The 19,601-nt window shown below is 38.2% G+C and overlaps 1 protein-coding gene across 1 annotated transcript in view; it reads left to right on the forward strand.

Annotated features, from left to right (window-relative positions):
• LOC134631449 (voltage-dependent calcium channel subunit alpha-2/delta-1) overlaps positions 1-16,099 on the forward strand; it is a 68,797-nt gene extending 52,698 nt beyond the window's left edge. The window contains exons 27-40 of the mRNA XM_063479800.1: positions 1,186-1,248; positions 1,843-1,946; positions 2,433-2,522; positions 2,610-2,677; positions 2,768-2,806; positions 2,892-2,963; positions 9,075-9,227; positions 9,412-9,464; positions 9,880-9,935; positions 10,066-10,192; positions 10,841-10,953; positions 11,868-11,950; positions 12,276-12,355; positions 14,053-16,099. Coding sequence (XP_063335870.1) covers positions 1,186-1,248; positions 1,843-1,946; positions 2,433-2,522; positions 2,610-2,677; positions 2,768-2,806; positions 2,892-2,963; positions 9,075-9,227; positions 9,412-9,464; positions 9,880-9,935; positions 10,066-10,192; positions 10,841-10,953; positions 11,868-11,950; positions 12,276-12,355; positions 14,053-14,089 — 1,138 coding nt within the window. The 3' untranslated portion in view covers positions 14,090-16,099. The remainder of the gene's footprint in view (positions 1-1,185; positions 1,249-1,842; positions 1,947-2,432; positions 2,523-2,609; positions 2,678-2,767; positions 2,807-2,891; positions 2,964-9,074; positions 9,228-9,411; positions 9,465-9,879; positions 9,936-10,065; positions 10,193-10,840; positions 10,954-11,867; positions 11,951-12,275; positions 12,356-14,052) is intronic.
• The last annotated feature ends 3,502 nt before the right edge of the window (positions 16,100-19,601 follow it).

The following is a 19,601-nucleotide window of genomic DNA, read 5'->3' on the forward strand; positions in this document are numbered from 1 at the left end:
GTACTGCCTAACACCATCCATTCATCCATCCATCCATCCAAATTAAGTATGAGTCACAAAACCCTTATGGACAAAAAACTATGGACCATGGCCCCTCACCCAGATTGAGGTTACTGGCCCCACCCTGGAGCCAGGCCCACGGAGATGTTGCTGGCAAAAGTCTGGTGATGAATGAGCTACATCATTCCACCACCCATAGGAGGCGCTGTAGAAGTCTGGTGCAGTATGAATCAGATGGTGGTTGAAGCCAGAGGCCTTGGCAGTCCGATCCCCTGAAACTGCTTTGGTTACATAGAATGCCATGGCTCTGGTGGGAAAGGAAGCTTAAGATAGTGCTAAGATTAAGCTAGTGATGAGGCCTAGTGATACTGGCTAAATTTATTTGAACTTTGGCCAAATGTCTGATTGAATCCAGCCAGGGGTATACTTGTACACCCCCCAAACGCCACGAAGAGGGTGGTGTTTTCACAGTGGATGAGACGGTTGCTTCCCTGCACCTCTGGGTCGAGGAATGGCCTTCTGGGAATCCCTGAGTTGGGGTGCTGGAAAGTGCCCCATCTGGAGACTCCATTGTCCGAAATGACAGTGTGACCTGAAGGAATGTGATTGTGATGTCTTAAAAAAATTACAAAGTCTTGTGGCTCGTTGGAAAGAAAATTGAAAGAAATGAGGGGTGACTCAAGACATTTGCACAGTACTATATACACTATAGAGTACTGTGCAGTGGAAAACTTTGTTCTGTTTGTACACCACTGCTCTGAACTACCCTAGCTGATGATTACTTCATGCACAGTTTATTGGCTGAGCCAACGTTTCACTTCTTTCTTGTCCGCCATGGATGATTTGATCACAACTTATGAGTGAAATATGATGAAAGCAAAGGATAAAATGCATATCACACCCAACCACATTGTGCTTTGCCAAGACGCTGTTTTGAGGGGAAAATAAAATAATTACGTCAGTGTGTTTGCTTTTATGGTATGCCCCCTTGTCTGAAATAATCCCAGCACACATTTACACACACTGAAGGGTATCTGTTTAACATTATGACATATAGAGACAATTGAATGGGTATAAAACAGTTTGTGTCTGTAGTCTGATCTCAGTTCACAAAAGCTCTTTTTCTGTAATTGTGAGTGTGATTGACTTTGATGTTTGATTTTCTGTTGCTTTCCATGTTCTCAGGGATGGGATAGTGGCCAGGTTTGTAGCTACAGATGGAGGAATCACAAGAGTCTATCCAAGAAGGTACTCTTAGTTTTTTCTTTGTATTTACATTGCTATCATCAGCATTGGGAAATATCACTGAATTCTTTCCCCAAATACCTTGTGGCGAAAATGTGTAAAAGGAAAATTGATACAGACTGTAATACTCTTAGGTTGAATGGTTTTGGCTGCTTTACTCACTTGCTTCACTGGGCTATTTTACAGAACATGGAGGATTAAACTCTTTCAGCTGAACTCCCAGGGCTTGCCAGACCAGTATAGGACAGGGGTTAAAACTACAAAAACCACAGCCAAATACAGCAGACTTTCCTCAATTTCTCCTCAATTGCCTGAACAACATTTAGGGGCTCCACTTTTCAAATATACAGTAACATTGCAACTAAAACTGAATGCACATAGTCTTTGTTCTCACAATCAAAAACATAATATACAGTTCGTTATTGCTTTTATTATAAGGACGTCACACCCTACAAAGGGTGTGAGCCTATTTTTATGAGTTACAACTGGCTATAGATTAAAATATGAGTTGTTTAGAAAGATCAAACACATTTACTTGGTGTTTTATGGCTGTAACAGACCCCATATAATATTACACACCTTTATTAATGTTTTCAGTGCTGGGGAAGAGTGGACCGAGAATCCTGAGACATATGAGTCAAGTTTCTACAAGCGGACCCTGGACAATGAAATTTATATTTTCACAGCTCCATCTTTCAACGGCAAGTTTTCTGAAAGGTTTGGATTTGCATGCACATTTCTGTGTGTGAGGATCTTCAGTGTGGTCTGGCACTGAGCCTTTTCTGTTCTCTGCCTTTGGACGCCATCCCAACCCTACTGGCAGAGATCAGGCTCTCAGCCCTCTGATATCACTCTCTTTATCCTTCTTCTTTTCCCGCTGTGTCTTAAAGTGCTCATCCCCACCTTCCCTCCCTTCTGTCCTGTATACTTCCTGTCATCTCCACTGATCACTCTAACAGACATGAGTGCAGTGATGAAGCCATGCTTAAAGCTCCAGTACACGTGACTAGATTAACACGTGCTGGCTTTACAGGGTCAGCTCTTGTAAATTTCGGCAGATAAAAATGTATGGAATTTTGCACTGGGAGTGGAAATTTCTCTCTACCTCATACTTCTAAACATGATTTCAATTAAATTGCAATGATAAAAGATCATCTAACCTTCTTTCATCTTTTTCCAAATTGCAGCAGAGAGTGGGGAGTCTGCGTCTGAGTCAGGTATTCTGGTGAGCAAAGCAGTGGATCTTGTCATTAATGAAGTCACGCTCAAACCAGCAGGTCAGTCTTGCTAATACCACGCTGATTGCTTCTTGTGATGAAACACAAATAAAAAGATCTCTGCCTGTTTTGTGGTTTGTTCTGTAGTGGTGGGAGTGAAACTCAATGTCTCATTCTGGATGAACAGTTTCATGAATGCCACACTGAAACTGAATGTAAGCTGTTCATTTTATTGTTTGAAATATCTAAGAAATGCATATTTTACTGAACTTATTTTTTGCCTCACTCACTTTATTTCCCTTTAGTGCAAAGATGAGATTTGTGGCTGTCTAAGGAATGACAAGGTATAACCATATAAAAAACTACCAGTTTATTTAAATACTTTTTTTTAAACACTTTTTCAGTTGTTTAACACTTTTTATCCTCCAGCATGTGGACTGTGTGATACTGGATGATGGAGGATTTCTTCTCATGTCCAACAAGGATGAGTACATTACCCTGGTGAGTTATCATCAGCAATCTTTACATTATTGCAAAAAATGTAAGCTTCACTAATTTGGAACATTCCTTTTTCTCTCTACAAATTGTGATCATAAAAATGTGTGGCCACATGTTCAGAAGGGGCGGCTTTTCCAGCAGTCATGTTTCTTGTCTTTTCTATTCATTTTTTACTTGTCTACAAACTCAGTTCCTCTTACCTTTGACAGAGAAATTCATCAATCATATATACGGGTCAAATAAAGGACTTATGACTCATTTACAAGAATGGCCTGTTTGCTTTTAGCTCTACTTTTCTACTACAGCAGTGCACCCATGTGTCTGGTAAAGTAGAGCACTAGACTCTGGACGAAGATCAAAGGGAAGGCTCCGATGGGTCTTAGTCAATCATGGAAGCTGTACTGAACTGTTTCCCCTGTGTATGTGAGAAGTCCGCTCAACTGTGTTAACTCCACTCTTTTAGGCTGCCTTCAGCCCCAGCCTGTCAGTTGTAGGATATACTGTGAGCTCAAAAACATCTCATGTCAGTCAAGACAGGACATCTGCTGTCTTTGATCCATTCTACCATCACAAAATCTGACACATACAGTTTACTCTCTTTGAGTATTCTTTTCCACATTGTGAAACAATTGATGTCTTCAGAGACAATGCCAAACCTTTTGTGCTATTGAAGAAAAGTAAATGTATGCAGTGGCAGTAGTTCTATGATCCAGAAAAAGGATCCCTTTATTAGGCTTAACAGTACACCTCTTCACTTAGAATCTTTTCCAATCTATAATAGAAGAAGTGGAATTCTTAAGACTAAAAATCTTGTTCTGGGCCATGGATTCAGATATATAGCATTGCCTAAGATGTGTTTCAATGACAAAGAAAAATTAACCGCTTAATAACCTAATACACAGGGTTAAGTCAACATGAAAAAGTCCTGTGACAATGACCTCAGTCGAGCATCAACATGTGTAATTGGTGACTGGAGGATTCCACCACTTTCTATCTAGCGAGATCATATGCCCTCTGTGAAAAATTTGAATGGGAAAGCAATACAGTGCATGTACTTCACATAGTACAATCTGATTGGTCCCAAACTCATCCTTCAGCATAACAGCCACAAACATACTTTTGTAAAGAACTCTTTTTAGCCACAAGTAAAACAAAGAGTCTCGTAACAGATGGCAAAGCCCCACAGAGTGCTGATCTCAACATCACTGAGTCAGTGTGGGCTTACATGAAGAGGCAGCAGGCTCTGAGACAACCCAAATCCACAACAGAACTGAAGTTTGTGTGGAAAGGTCTACATTTTTGTGAACGACTCACCTGCCAAGCAAAGTTATTATTTTGTACTAAGTCTACAAGAAAAGTTAAAGCTGGCTGTGGAAAAAATGTTTGATTTGAAAAAAAAAACAACTAATTGAAACAATATTGCGTATTTGCATAATTAAAAAATATACAGGAAATGACGTAAGTTTATCAGTTTTGTCAAATTTGCCATCACAACAGTCACGAGGATGCTTTGTTGCACATGTGTTTATTTAGACTACGATGTTTGTATAACTGTGGCTCATCTACCTCTGCAAAGTGCTGTGTTTGTATTGTAATACCTTTTTTGAACTTGCATCTTTCCCATGGAAACTCTCTACATATTAAAGCATCAAATACTAAAAATAATACAATTTAAAATTAAAAAATTGCAATTTATAAAAAAATAATAAAAAAATAGGTTGCACAGTAACTAACCCAAAAATAACTAACTAAATAAACTAACTAAATCGATTAATGGATTGTAAATTAATAGTTATTAAAACAGCAATAAATACTGCTAAATAAATACTATCCATTGTCAGTTATTGTTAAACTAACTGACACCTGATGATGATCACTGAGCACATGTAATATTTTAATTTAAGTTTATTTTTGTCGTTGTTTCTTATAATAGAAAATGGTAATTTTATGGAATATAGATGAGATGATAAAGAGGTGATAAAATGAAATTTTAATTACATCAGCACACATAATTTTTAAATAGTTATGTAGTGTTTAATGGTATCTCTATTTGTTGACAATTCCCACGTATAATGGTCATTTTGTTATAAAGGTTTTATCACTGACCTATGAGCCTGTTCTCATTTTCAGGGTATTTAAATATTGTGGTTTTATAAAAGTTGCTGGTATCGTAATAGTAAGAGCATTCTCTTATTATTACAATATTCTCAAGCCCACCTATTATATATGGAAACTTTTTTTACTTTATCATTACAGTTAACATGTTAAGTAACATTTTTCATCCAAAACTGCATTTGTTTCCTAAACTGTTGAAGTACTTTTGGTACCTAAAGCTAACTAGAGAACAAAACAGAACACAAATAATAGTACATGTTGCAGTTATTTGACTGATACCAGTGCCAATCTGCCCAACTTTTATGGAAACTTAAAAAGGTATACTGTAACATAGAAAACATTTTCAGTTTTACAATAGCTATCAAGATAATATTTTTAGATACCCAATACCATTTACAAACGTTTACTTAGGCAGTATCATTCAGCAGCATAGCATAAATTTTTATTGCTATGCAGATGATATCCAGCTTTATTTATCCATAAGGCCAGATAACACACAGCAATCGGCTAAACTGCAGGAATGTCTTAAAGATGTAAAGACGTAGATGACCTTTACATTTCTGCTTCTAAATTTAAATAAAACTGAGGTTATTTTTCTAAAACATAACGTCTACCAAATACTTACTCTGGATGACATTACCTTGGCCTCCAGTAATACTATGAGGAAAGTTGGAGTTATTTTTGACGAGGATATGACCTGGTCATTTGGAATCCTTCACACATACAAGGTCTTGAATAATTAGGCTTCATCTTATGTTAAAGACCTCATACTACCCCACTCCAATAAGGCAATTTGCTCTCCAACTGCTGGGTGACTTGTGGTTCCCAAGATGCGAGGTAGAATGGGGAAAAAGTAGAATGGGAGGAAGAGCTGCCAGATTTCAGGCCAAGAAACAGCTCCCAGTTTGGATTCAGGAGACAGACACCCTCTCTACTTTTAAGATCAGGCTGAACGCTTTCCCTTTTTGATAAAGTATGGCTGTCTCTCCCCGAGCCTGGTTCTGTCAGAAGTTTCTTCCTGCTAAAAGTGTTTCCTTCTCAGTGTTTCCAAGTGCTTGCTTAAAGGGGGTTGTTTGATTGTTGGAATTTTCTCTGTATTATTGTAGGGTCTTTAACTTATAAATAAAATTGAACTGAAAAAAAAGCTATTAACCGCAGACAAGAGGTTCATATATATATATTAGGGGTGCAACAATACTCGTATCGATATTGAACCGTTCGATACAGTGCTTTCGGTTCGGTACGCATATGTATCGAACAATACAAATTTTTTAATTTATTTTATCAACTTTTCTTCTGACGATGCTGTCTGTGTTGAGAGCTCAGTGGATCTGCGTTCGACTTATCCGACTAGGCTGCACTGTCGAGCGCAGATCCACTGAGCACAGCGCAAGCTAGCGAGACAGAAGTTAAGCTGTTGCAACATGGCAAATTGAACCTCCCCCACCCTAATTCAGATCTGGCGTTTGGAACTATTTCGGTCTTCATGTGAAGTATGACCCTGAAGGTAAGCGCGTCATGGACAAAAGTAAAACAGTATGTCGGATGTGCCACGCAATGCTCAATTACATGGGTGGGAACTAGTGCTTAGCGCAGTTTGCTCGTTAACGTGTTGACGCCGTCCAGCCCCACGCACGGGGCGATCCGCGGTAGCTCGTTAACGGAGATTTGCCGTGTTGTGGCGTTAACGTCATTTCAACGAGATTAACGCTGACAGCACTAGTGGGAACACAATGAATATGACTGCACATTTACTCCGACATCATCCTAGTGCAAAGACAAGTGGAAGCAGACAAAAACAACAAGCACGCATGCTACAAACTTTACCCGAGTCATTTAGACAGCCGTTAGCACATGATTCTCCTTATGGGGACCTGATATGTTTAATATGCTGCTGAGAATATAGCCCAGAAGAAGCGTATAGTATAGCTTTTATTTTGGAAAGAGCCATTTCTCTGTAATAAACTCTCTTTTTCCAAAGATGAGTGATTTCTCAATCAGATAGATTTATTTATTTTTATTATTTTGTTGTTTCAGCAACATTAAATTTAAAAACGGTACTTTTGAGTTAAAATATATATTTGTAATTTTAATAAATGACAAAAAGGCATGAACATTTTTTTGTATCGAAAAAATATCGAACCGTGACACCAAAGTATCGAACCGAACCGAACCGTGAATTTTGTGTATCGTTGCACCCCTAATATATATATATATATATATATATATATATATATATATATATATGTGTGTATATATATATATATATATATGTATATATATATTAGGGCTGCCACAAACGATTATTTTGATAGTCGACTAGTCACCGATTATTTTTGCGATTAGTCGACTAATCAGATCATGCATCCATTGGACGTAAAATGTACAGCTTATTGCACCAGCACGCATCTGCTCTTATATAACTATCATTAACTTACAGCTTTAAGTGTTTAAGGTATGTGCTAACTAAAAATAAAGACAAGATGATAGTTTATTAAATTTTAATGAAATTTGCAGATTGTTTCGGTGAAGTTTAATAAACTCCTTGCTATCTAAAATATAACGGGACACCGGAGTATATTCTCGAGCATCTCACACTTCTGATAACCAGTGCTTGACGTTTATTCAGCTGTGTAAAAACTATAACTTTAATCTCAGGCAAACCGATTTACTCAGGAACAATTAAAATACTAAAAAAAGCCAAACAATAACATTTTTAAGTTATCTAAGTGACTTATGTATGTTTAACCTGAATAGCGAAAGACAGCGGTGGGTTTGAAAACGATTTGCCGGGAGTCCGGTGTTCTCACGGGCTCTAGTGAGCCTTGCCCCCGGCTAGCTATCAAGCTAGTGGGTAACAGATGTCTCCGAAAACGTCGGAGCGCTTTTGAAAATATGTGGTGTCTTGATAAACTGAGCAGATATTTGAGGTTTACACAGTTACTTTCTCGCCTGAAAATATGTTAAACGTTTATTTTGTGACCCAGAAAGAATAATAAGAGTAATATTAAAACTAACTAGCTGCCGCCATTGTTGGAAACTAAGCTGGGCTGCGCTATGAATTCTGGGACAGAGCTACTTCTTCTTCTTCGGGGTTTAATGGCAGCTGGCATCCTTGTACACGCAGTGCTGCCATCTTCTGTTTCAGTCCGTTATTACACTCTTAAATCCCGCTACTTATTCCTGCGTCTTTTGTGATCTTACAAAACTTCAAACGACGCGTCGACTATTAAATCAGTCGTCGACGATTTTGATAGTCGACGTAATCGTGACTAGTCGACTAATCGTGGCAGCCCTAATATATATATATATATATATATATATATATATATATATATATATATATATATATATATATATATGTATGTATAGCTATATAGATATAGATATATACCTATATAGATATAAAATGATGATAAATGATGGAATATATTCTACAACCCTAACTCTAATGATTACTTATTCAAGTTGGTAGAGTTATGTTGGAGAGCTTTGTCTAACATTTTGATGCAAAACCTCTCAAAAGTCTTCAGCTGACTTAATAACTGCTAATATCTGCTATGTGAGGGTCATACTGTAGCATATGATTTACATCATTATCATACTCATCAAACCATTCAGTGAACCCTTGTGCCCTATGTATAAGGCGTTGTCATTCTGTAAGAATGCAGTGATATTAGAATAGAAATGTTTTCCTCACTGGATAAAGATAGTCACTTAGAACAGCACTGTAATGATTTTTTAATGACCCATACATCTAAGGGGATAAAAAGGGTACCTCAACCCTGTAAGCAAAATACTTACCTAATAGCGCCACTGCCTTTTCTGTTAATTTACTTATACTCCAACCAATGCTACTTTAAGGTAAGTAGGACCCAACTCCGTGCTTTGTTTACAAAAAAAAAAAAACAACAACAAGACTTACTTTTACACTGCTTTTACTCTCTGTTATGTTTTGTGTGTGTGTGTGTGTGTGTCTGTGTTTGTGAACCTGTCTAGATAGGTCAGTTTTTTGGTGAGGTGGATCCAGTGCTGATGACCAACCTGGTCAATACCTCCCTGTACTCCTTGAACAAGACTTATGACTATCAGTCTGTCTGTGATCCAGAGAAAGACAGCAAGGCAGCAGCTGGACCCCGCTCCGTCTATGTGGTTAGAAACCTCACTGAAACCATTACTGTATATGTTATTTGGTTTCTATTTGTGCAATAGTAATATATTAATGTAAAAAAACAGAATTTATTAGTTAATTTGATTTATGAAGCCTTACTAGCTTTGTCTGAGGCTTTTTTGTGCTTGCTTTTTCACTAGCATTTCTTTTCCTGTCTTTCTACAGCCTACCATTGCAGACTTTCTCAGTATTGGCTGGTGGGCATCCACTGCTGCCTGGTGAGTGTAGAGGTTGTGTGCTTGTGCTTCTATGTTTCATTGATTTGCGTGTGCATGTTAGAGTGGGAGCACACTTGTATTTCAGGGTGGGAGTTTGTACGGGAGTGGACTTGCATGCTGTTGAAGGATGAAGTTGGCTGGGTCAGTGTAAGACAAGGGCAGTTACACAACATGATACCGCATCATTTTCTGCTTAGCTGTCCAACTGCAATATAACCAGCTTTTAAAATAGAATGCCTGATACCTCCCATGACATTTACATCACCAGTTACTCTAACTTTAGACAGATGTGTTGCTTTTACTTAACAGCTATTGGTTGAACGTAGTTTTAAAAAACAAGCTGTTCAGGCGATTTGTTGCCTCCTACATGTGACTCATTTTGTTTTTGTTTTTACTTTTTATTGTTTTTTCCTAGGTCAGTACTTCAGCAGCTCTTCTTGGGTCTCATGTTCCCCAGCCTTCTACAGGCCGGCAAGTAACATAAGCTGTGCATAACCATCAGTCTTAGTTTGAAGAGACAGAGGGCTGTCAGTCCAGTTTTAATCCATGTCCTTTCTTACTAATCCTCTTTTCTATTAAACGTCCCTCTTATTTCTAGCAGAGTCGACAGATGACGACATATCAGATGCCATGTTTAAAGAAAGCTGTATCACAGAGCAGACTCAATATTTCTTTGACAACGACGAAAAATCCTACTCAGGAGTCCTGGACTGTGGAAACTGTTCCAGGTATGTGTATGTTAGTTCACAAGACTCCCCATATGCTTCCATCTTAGTGGCTCTTTCCACTGATGCTCTGAATAACTTTAAATGGCTGTTGTTGAAGATTTTCAGCTTCTTACTGGGCGTCCATCTGTTTAATGGCCTGTGGGGATTGATCCAGAAAAGAATTGGTTTCCTGGTTTCTTTCTGTTTTCCAGCCTGATTTCAGACAGCTGCTTTCTGATGAGTTCTGATCACACACAGATTACCTTGATCTGTCAGAGCCCGGAATTGCAGAGGAAAGCACAAAAAGCCTTTTTTATCTGTTTTTCTTCCTTTACACTCTGGCTGTATGTCAAACTCACTAATACACACATTTACAGGCCGCTGCACATTTGCTTTGCTGTAACCTACGTTTGTATCACTTTGGGCTGTCTGAGTGGGTTAAATATGGCTGTAATTACTGGGTGTTATGAGTCCCACGTGTCTGATGCTTTACTCCCCAAAGTTAACAACTGTAGACACAGATACTTTAATGACTACCATAAAAAGTCAATCCCGTGAGGAAGGAGGTGGTATGAAGTGCACTGTTTGTGCACAACTGAACACATACCTGCATGTAAATGTGTGCTGCGTTGGTACCACGTTATACGTGCTTTATTTTCCTTTTTCTAGGATGTACCGTGCTGAGAAGCTGCCAAACACCAACCTTGTGTTTTTAATCACTGATGCCAAAGCAACATGTTTGTCATGTGACCCCAGACCACTGCGACAGGCTGAACAGCCCTGTATCCTTTCACTCGGCTTAAAAACTGAACTTTCTTTTGTCTCTTCAATCCTCCATAAACCACATATATAGCAGCACTTTAACCTGTCAGTACGAGGACACACACCTAATAAGTGTGCAGTGGGTCCCCACTCAGTGTTCATGTGTGAACCGTAAACCAGATGCACAGCATATGAAAGGTGGTCTCACATTACTTCTAGATTAAATTTCTATGTTTAACTTCATCTGGGCTACAGGTTGCCATCAGGTTAAATTAAGATTAAGAGAAGGGTGTGTGTATGTGTTCTGGATATGTGTTTGACAGATGTGTCTTTAATGTAGGTTTCTGTTGATTGGACAGTAAAGGTGTCATCACCAAAGGTCACCAGGGGGCCACTACAGAGCGGTCCATTTGGTAATAATAGCACTAAATGTTGCTGCCACAGCACATTAAAATATTAAACATTTTATAAACAATACTTCTAATCAATGATCAAGGCTACCTTTTGTCATATCAGTAATCAAAATTTCTCTTACAGTCTCCAGTGTTTTCATATAAAATAGCTATTTTTAAAACAAATATTACTAAATGATGTTTATTAATCTCTATTAGATGTGAAAAATTAAAATTCGTAAAAATTAGTAATTCGTATTTAGGTCTTTGAAGATTGCTGCCATCCATACTTCAGCAGTTCTTTCTCTTAAAATGTGTTTTTTCTCTCCACTGTTGCTCCAGTGCTTACTCATAAGGGATCATTGTTGTCTGTCTAACTATAATGATGCACTGTTTGCAATATAAAGTACCTCAACATGACTGGTGCTGTCATTTGGTGCTATAAAAATGAAGTGTTTCTGAGTACATAAAGAAGCATTATTGAGTTTTTATTGTTAAAATGTGCACAACCGCAATTTGAATTTTCCTGAGTGTCCTTTCAGCTGAAGGTCCAGATCCATGTGACATGGTTGATAAAGCCAGATATCGCAAAGGGCCGGACGTGTGCTTTGACAACAATGAATATGTAAGACATAGTCACATATGTGCCCTTGTGCAGAGAATATTTTCTGGAAACAGCTCTATTAGCCAGACTAAACAGTTGGCTTCTGTCAGTTTCTGTCTGGTTTTCATCAGCAATGTGCTTTCTGCATAGATTTAAAGCAATGTCTATTACCTGCCCTTTGAGCTTCCTTCATCTTTCATTTATCTATCCAGTTTCCGTGTTATTTATCAGTTTTTAATACAATTCACTCATTTGTTTATATTCCTTTCTGTCTTCTTGTCTCTCATCATTTTTCATTCTTCTTTTATGTTTCTGCTTCCCAATGGCTGCTGCTCTTGTCTGGCAGGATGAACCTTTGTGCCCAGTCAGCAAAGGTTCTACAATGAGCCCTACACCTTTTCTGTTGTTTCTGGTTCTGGCTTCAGGGTCAGTGCCGTCTCACTGCTTCAGAAGGCTCATTACTAACATATTTACTTCTATGATATTCACAGTTTCTTGGCGATTGCAAAGTTCTTTTTAGGGGCAGTGTAAATCAGGTAGTATGATGGGCTTTCAATCCTTAAAGCTGATTTATTTTTTCACTTTTCCATTATGTTGTAATATGTAATGTTGGTTATTACAATTTAAAAAGTTTTATAAACAGTAAAGATTTTAATTTTCATGAGGTATTATACTCACTAAAATAATTTAATAAGGAAATAGCTGATGAGCAAAAAATTAAGAAGTATAACACAGCTTAATAAATAGGTGAGATCTTTTCTTTGTTGAATAATTCCCTTACTCGCAGAATGCTGCATCTTTCTTATATTGTACATAATTTTGCACAATTTTGTTTAAAAAAATAATGTTTAAAGTATTGTAAAAAGTTACTAGTGGACGTTCATGTATCATATCAGCTAAATCCATAAAACAAAAGAGAAAAGTAGATAAATTATATGTGAACTCGTTGAGTCACCACCCAACTGTGAACAATTTATAAGACATCTAAATATTTGGGAAAAAAATATCTGGCATATCTTTGTGAACTCTGCCTTTCATTGTGCTATAAAGGAGTAGAACATACACACAACAGGCCACCAATTCATGTGCCTTTTGGTGTTTATATTATGAAGAGGCCATGCTGGGAAGCAAAAAGGGAGGGGAGGAATAACGTAGGAAGTAGATGAACGGAGTAAATGTAGGCCGTGTCCTTTTCCTCTCCCATCTGTCCCATTACTTTTGGCTAAGCTCCTCATAGGAAGACAGTTTGTGTCCAGGCCAGTCCATTTTGTCACTGGAGTAAACAAAGGAAGCTTCACATGGCTTTCCTGCCCTTTGAATACAGAAGACCCCCACCTCTTTCTCCTAGGCCTTTGGCATGCACGGATATCCTGAATACTCCCATTAAATAAAAAAACAGTCACACACTGAAGCTACCAGGTGCAAGCCATTGCACAAAGATTGAGGTCTGAAAACACCTCTAAATATTTGAACAGAGCTGTTAAATTAATATTTCATTTTGGCAATGTGCTTGTTTGCTTTTTTGCTGACAGTTAAATAAAACATAAGTTTATATGTTGATACCACTCTCGCTGCTTATTATAACACTGGACCGCATAGCTATTTAGCCACAGAAAGAGCTAACCTTTCGCTGCAGCTATCCAGGAAACACACAAGGAGATAACACCATAAGCTGTTGTTTTTACACTTCAGGTTTTGTATGGGTAAAACTAATGATATCTAAATAAATAATCTGTATGCGCTCAGTGTGCTGGGTAGATGTTTTTTGTCAACTTGGGATTAAGCTACACAGTTTTGAGTATTTCTGCTATGCTAACTATCTCCGGTTCCATCTAGTTATAACAGATATAATGTGGCAGGTATGTACATTGTTGTTGTATCAAGGGGAAAGGGGGAAAACATGCTTCTCTAAAAACCTGTCAATCTTCAGTGTGAAAAGTAGACTTGATACAACACCGACAGTAGACTATCGAATGATTGAATTTGATAGCGTTAGATATAGTATAATCATAAAATGCTTATTACTGTTAGTAGCAGCAGTAGTAGTGGTAGCAGGTGAGATAGAGCTTTTGAATGTGAGAGAAGACTGCTTCTAATTTACTTACACTTGATCTGTCCAACAGGAAGACGATTCTGATTGTGGAGGAGGGACTTGTCTAAGACCGAGCCTTTGGCCAGTGTTCGGGTTTCAGCTGCTGCTGTTGTGGCTCAGCACATCTTTGCAACACTCATGACCCCTACACGCGATTACATACACTCATACACTGATCATCGAGTCATTTCGCTGGAGGCCAGAAGACACACGAGTTGCACCATACAGGATGTATGCAGAATATTTGCAACAAGACATTTTTATTTTCTCAAGACCAATATCAGCATTTCCATTTGCCAATGCCAAAGGGTGCTCATTCATTACCTCCTCATTATTTTCCAAGAAGAGAGACACATTTACTGTGCTCAGCTGCACTCATTTTCATGATATACTCCTTAATATTCTCCTATGGTGCAAGAGTAAGAGCTAACCAAACCCTTTAATTCTGCCTCATTTTCTCTTGTGTGTCTGATTTATTTTGAGGAGGTTGAAAGACGTTTTCCCACTATGCCAACTAAATCTCATTCGAAGCCTGTATGTTCACTGACAGCATTGATTTGTGTGGTTGTCGGTATTGTTTGTTGCTTATTATATTCATTGTGTATGAATAAGTATGCTGTAAGGATCGTTTATTTTGGCAACCAGAGCAAGTATTAAGAGTATCCCTTTTGATTTGTTTTTAAATGTACTTTACCAACCTATCTACATTTCATTTTTGTACTCAAAATCAGTAAGCATTTTGTGTCTAGCTAGGTGTTGTATTGTAGCAGCATGTGCTCAGTACAGAGCGAAAGACAACACCGACTTTTTGACACCAAAGCTCCACACAGTACCAATGACCACAAACCTACTAAAGAGAATCTGCACAATAGTTTAATTTGAGATATTCCTCAGACGTGGGTGTACATCAGTAAACGAGCTACATTATTAGCTAGATATTATAGATATTTCACCAAGAGATAAGTGAGGTCAGGTTGCATCCAACGTGATAATCTATTAGGATACTGCAAATTTCAAATATATTTGTACTTCAAGTGACAGCTTTGGTTGTCTTCAGTTTGATGCATCAAATTCCCAGTGCCTATGTAGTAAATCAAACTGTCTGGTATTTGAATGAAGCAGCACATCAGATTTGTATTCTTACCACGTATGCTTCTATGCTAATGCTTGCTGCAGTTTAGCAGAGAGGGTATCCCTTGCAGTAATTTGTTATGAAATAGTCCAAATCTGCTGCAGTTATTCTAATTTTTTGGCTTACAGATAGGTGATGGAAACAACCGTTGACTTTGATGATGAGAGAGGAATATCATTCCCCTCTTTTGCCAAAACAAAGCTAAGCCAGGCTTGAGCTTGGGTTCCAACACCTCTCTTTATTAATCCTGTTTCTGTTTCCTTTCTGGATCGCCAGACTCAGGAGCCAAGATGACTTGTGAATGAGATCAGCATATCAAAATGACTGTTTCTTTGTTTTCTTGCTGTTCTCTTTATGCTTGTTTCCTCTTTGTGTTGCTCTATAAGTGCTGTGAAGCAGACACTGAAGGCTCAGTGTCGAAATGCTGCAATGTCATGGGATGAGCTTGTTCTGTGTTTGAACTCTGTCTATGCCTACGATCAGCATCAGGGCGTGCTGGAGAGAACTTTGAGAGCACTCTTTTACCAATGATAATTTTCCATTGCCTTACTTTGTCTTAGGTTTTAGTAAGTCATCATACATAAGTTCATCTTTTCCCTGTTTCCTTTTTTTTTTTAAGAACAAAAGTAATGTTCTCTCCACCTCGCCTTCATGGTGATATACTGGTGTGATCAGGTTATGCTGTCTAGCAAAGTTATGTGTTGACTTGTGTTTTACCCTGAGGGTCTCTGTCTGTGTGCAGGCATGTATGTGTCCCTCCGATATCTGATTGTGCTTTAATACCGTACATGAAATACTCTTTTGTGGATCTTCACTAGCCTGAATAAATTTTGTATACATTTGTACACTAATACTATTTACTGTAAAAAAGAGAAAATGGAACAAATGAAAAAAATGTTTATAATATGGTGTTAGTAATTGTGCATATATAATAAATTCACAAAAAACGTTGTATTAGTATGACCTGAGATTCTCCTTATTGCTCACATCTGGTCAGATGCTTTGGCTCCACTGGGAGCAGACCAAACATGTCATCCTTCCTGCTGACAGAGACAGCTGCTGAAAAAGAAAGACCATCTGCATTTGTGTTTCACTGTGTCCGTGTTGGTATATGAAGGAAGGGTGTGGGTGATTTGGGATTAGTCAAGTAGCTCTTTACACTACAGTTGTCTTATTAATGCCTAATTATCAAAGTAGTGAAAGAAAGTGCAACTTAACACCTGGCTGTCTAAAAAACATCATGCCTAGTTTGTGTCTGACCACACCCCAGATCTCTGATGTGTGGGATTTGCGGTTGGGTGTTGTCATAGCCAATAGCCTGTCTACATCAGTACAAGAAGGTAATGGTTAGCTTAAATCATATTTCCAGGGTCTTGGGTATTTATTTCTTAAATGTGCTGGCAGATGTGTGCTAAAATGTGTAAATGTTTGCAGCTTTATTTCATTTTATCTTTCATTCCAAAGTAAAGTCTGAATCTAGTTATGAAAGCACTTCATTCACTTCAGCAAGAAAACACACTTGATCAAGCATAAGTTAAATACAGTAATTGTGCAGTTCAAATGACCACTCAAAGAAGCCTAAATGCTACCTTAAAAGAGATGATTTAAGACATTTTTGTTTTTGTTCCACTTCCTTCATCCTCCCTCAACTACACATATAAAACCATACACATCCATTTTTACATGATTTCTGGGGTGAGGAAGGCACTGGCTCCTCCGGGTGGAAATCTTAACTGTATGTAAGATGTCAAACAGAATGGCATAGAGTGCCCCACTGAGTACTGTCAGAGGCCTCAGTGTTTTTGATTTTTGTGATGCCTGTTGCAGCATTATTGACACAGACAGCTCTGCTATCCCCTGCCTAAAGCAGCAATCAAATGTCAGATGCTAACACCAGTGAGTAGTTGAGCATAATCTACACTTTACCTGATGGGGTTTGTGTTTATCTGACCGTAATATAAGAATAAGTAAGGCCACAATTTGGAGTAGTAGGTATTAAAAATATTTGTTTTTCTTAGAGATGTGTCAGCCTGGGAGGTCTTTGTATGTGTGCTACACAGCAATGATCTAGTAGGGAGGTTGTAACGGGACACCCTTGTAAATAGGCACGAGGTCATACCCTTTAGCATGCCTGGCTTAAAATCCTACAGCCATAGAAGAAAAGCAGGAACTAGTTAGACATCTCTGTTTAATGCTTAACAAATCAAAAACCTTCCTTCTAACCACAAATAAAATAAACCTGTAACAATGTATTCAAAGTCAAAAAGATCCCTCATTTTACTAGTTTAACTTACTAACTGGTCCACACATGTAGATTAACAACAGCATGGTATAATATAAGGAATACACTTTTAAGGATTTAGATCGGGTGGCTTCAATCCAATTTAACTTTTTTGTTTTGCTTTTCTTTCATTACTCAATATTTCTGAGGAACAGCATTAATATTAGATCCCCCAAGAAAGACCATGACTCATCTGTGGTTAAGTTAAAATCTTAGAGTGGCTTTTTAGGTTTGTTCCACTAATTGCAGGAAGTGACACACTAGACTAATGCTGCATCAACATCATGACCCGTGACTGGATCTGCAAGGATCAGCATGTCATCAAGTACACTCCTCCAAAGTTCATTAACTCTTTTGTGATAGTAATATAACATCTATTTGCGTAGACCTTTACCGGCAAATGCTTGGTTTTTTTGGATCGGTGTTGCAACTTAATGGCACTCTAAATTTAGCTCCAACACTCTCGGCAGCCTTTGGGTCATGAGGTTCCCGGGGCAGTCAACCCACGTCTGAGTAAACTTCCCTGAATCTGGTTAATATAATGTGGTTTACATTAGCTACAACATTTTTAATTGGCACTGTTTGTTTTTTTTCTAACTGTTAAAAAAAGTACACTTCCTGTAAGCCGTGACATAGAGGTCACAGTTTTTCCGTCACTACAAGGCTTCAGCCGGGCAGGGGCATCGGGGTCAATAAGGTTTTAAAGTGTAGTAAGAAAAAGTTTTCCAGTATCTTCTGTAAATGCTCCCTGATTGCTTGGGTATATTTATGGTGTATTTTCCTGTGAGAGACACACTCTTCCCCCCTCCGAGCTAGGATCAAACAGTATTTGTATATAAATCTTTATGTTTATGGAAGTCCAAAAGGATTTAGCACACTACAAAAGGAAAAGAGAGAACGTTTCAAATAAGTTGTTAATCACACAAAATGATCCCAAATAGTCTTTAAACATTTTCCTGTTGCAGTTTACTTTTTTTAATCACCTGTTTTTGTGAACCCCTGCACACAGGCTGGCAGCAAAGTAAATCAAAGACAGCCTCAACAATATTTGCAACACGGTGAGAAAGATGTGTTGAACAACCTGAAGGTCGGGCAGAACACCAAACATACACTTGGCATGGACTTTCAGGAAATGCCACAGTCTTTTCCAAACCCATAAACATGACCACACACTTGTCTGTTCTTCCTACCTTGTTTTTTTTTCTCTCAGTTTGTAATCATGTTGTAGGTACAGTACATATCTGCATGCGTGTGTCCCGAATGTAATTGGCAGGCATAGCCCGGGTAAAATCTAACCAGGTGAATGGTCTTAACATAACACATTCCATTCCAGCCCCTATTGAGTCTTGATTTGTGGATTTTCTCTGTGTTTAGAGTGGGGCCTAACATATAGTATAACTGGTAACATGAGGTGTTAAGTTTGTTGGGGCCATGTGCATTCACTGAGGTTCTTTCCATGGGATCAGATATTTTTATAAGTCTCTCAACATAAAAACTTACATTTTTGTGAATGACATAGAAACTGTACAACTTTTAAAGGTATCCTGTTAAGTTTGTGGCCACTAGTAGCACAGTGTAGTAATGTTTTTATAGGCTCATTCCTATTTTGCTTGTACTCTGCACATTCAAAACAGATTCTGCAACTGGTTTCCCTTTATTCCACTGATCAGCAGATATGGGTACTTAGATGTAAAGCAATGTGATGTGAGGCAGGCTGCCACATAAAGGTAAGAAATAACACACTTTAAGGGGTGGTTGCAAGCAATACAGGACTAATTAAATAACACAGTCTTTTTTCGGTCTATTTGACACATATAGAATATTTTACTTATAAATATAGATTGATTAGTGCGTAATTAGATCTTCAAACAAACTGATTCTCACAATCTTAGAATTAATTGATTTAAAAATAGGGCGCAACTTTGTGGAAGCTGCCATGCTGCTCCACTATCTTGAATACAGTGGCCAAGCTGGACACCACTGTTACACCTGATTACATTTTATATATCTGGCTAGAGACCATGTAAGTAATATGCCAAAGGTGGAGGAGAATAGAACTCGTCGACATACTCAAGGCTCAAGATATGAAGGAACATGGCTACACTATACTGCCAAAAGGATTCACTCAGCCATTCAAATTATTGAATTCAGTTGTTCCAATCACTTC

This window comes from Pelmatolapia mariae, linkage group LG7, assembly GCF_036321145.2.
Source record: "Pelmatolapia mariae isolate MD_Pm_ZW linkage group LG7, Pm_UMD_F_2, whole genome shotgun sequence".
Classification (NCBI taxonomy): domain Eukaryota; kingdom Metazoa; phylum Chordata; class Actinopteri; order Cichliformes; family Cichlidae; genus Pelmatolapia; species Pelmatolapia mariae.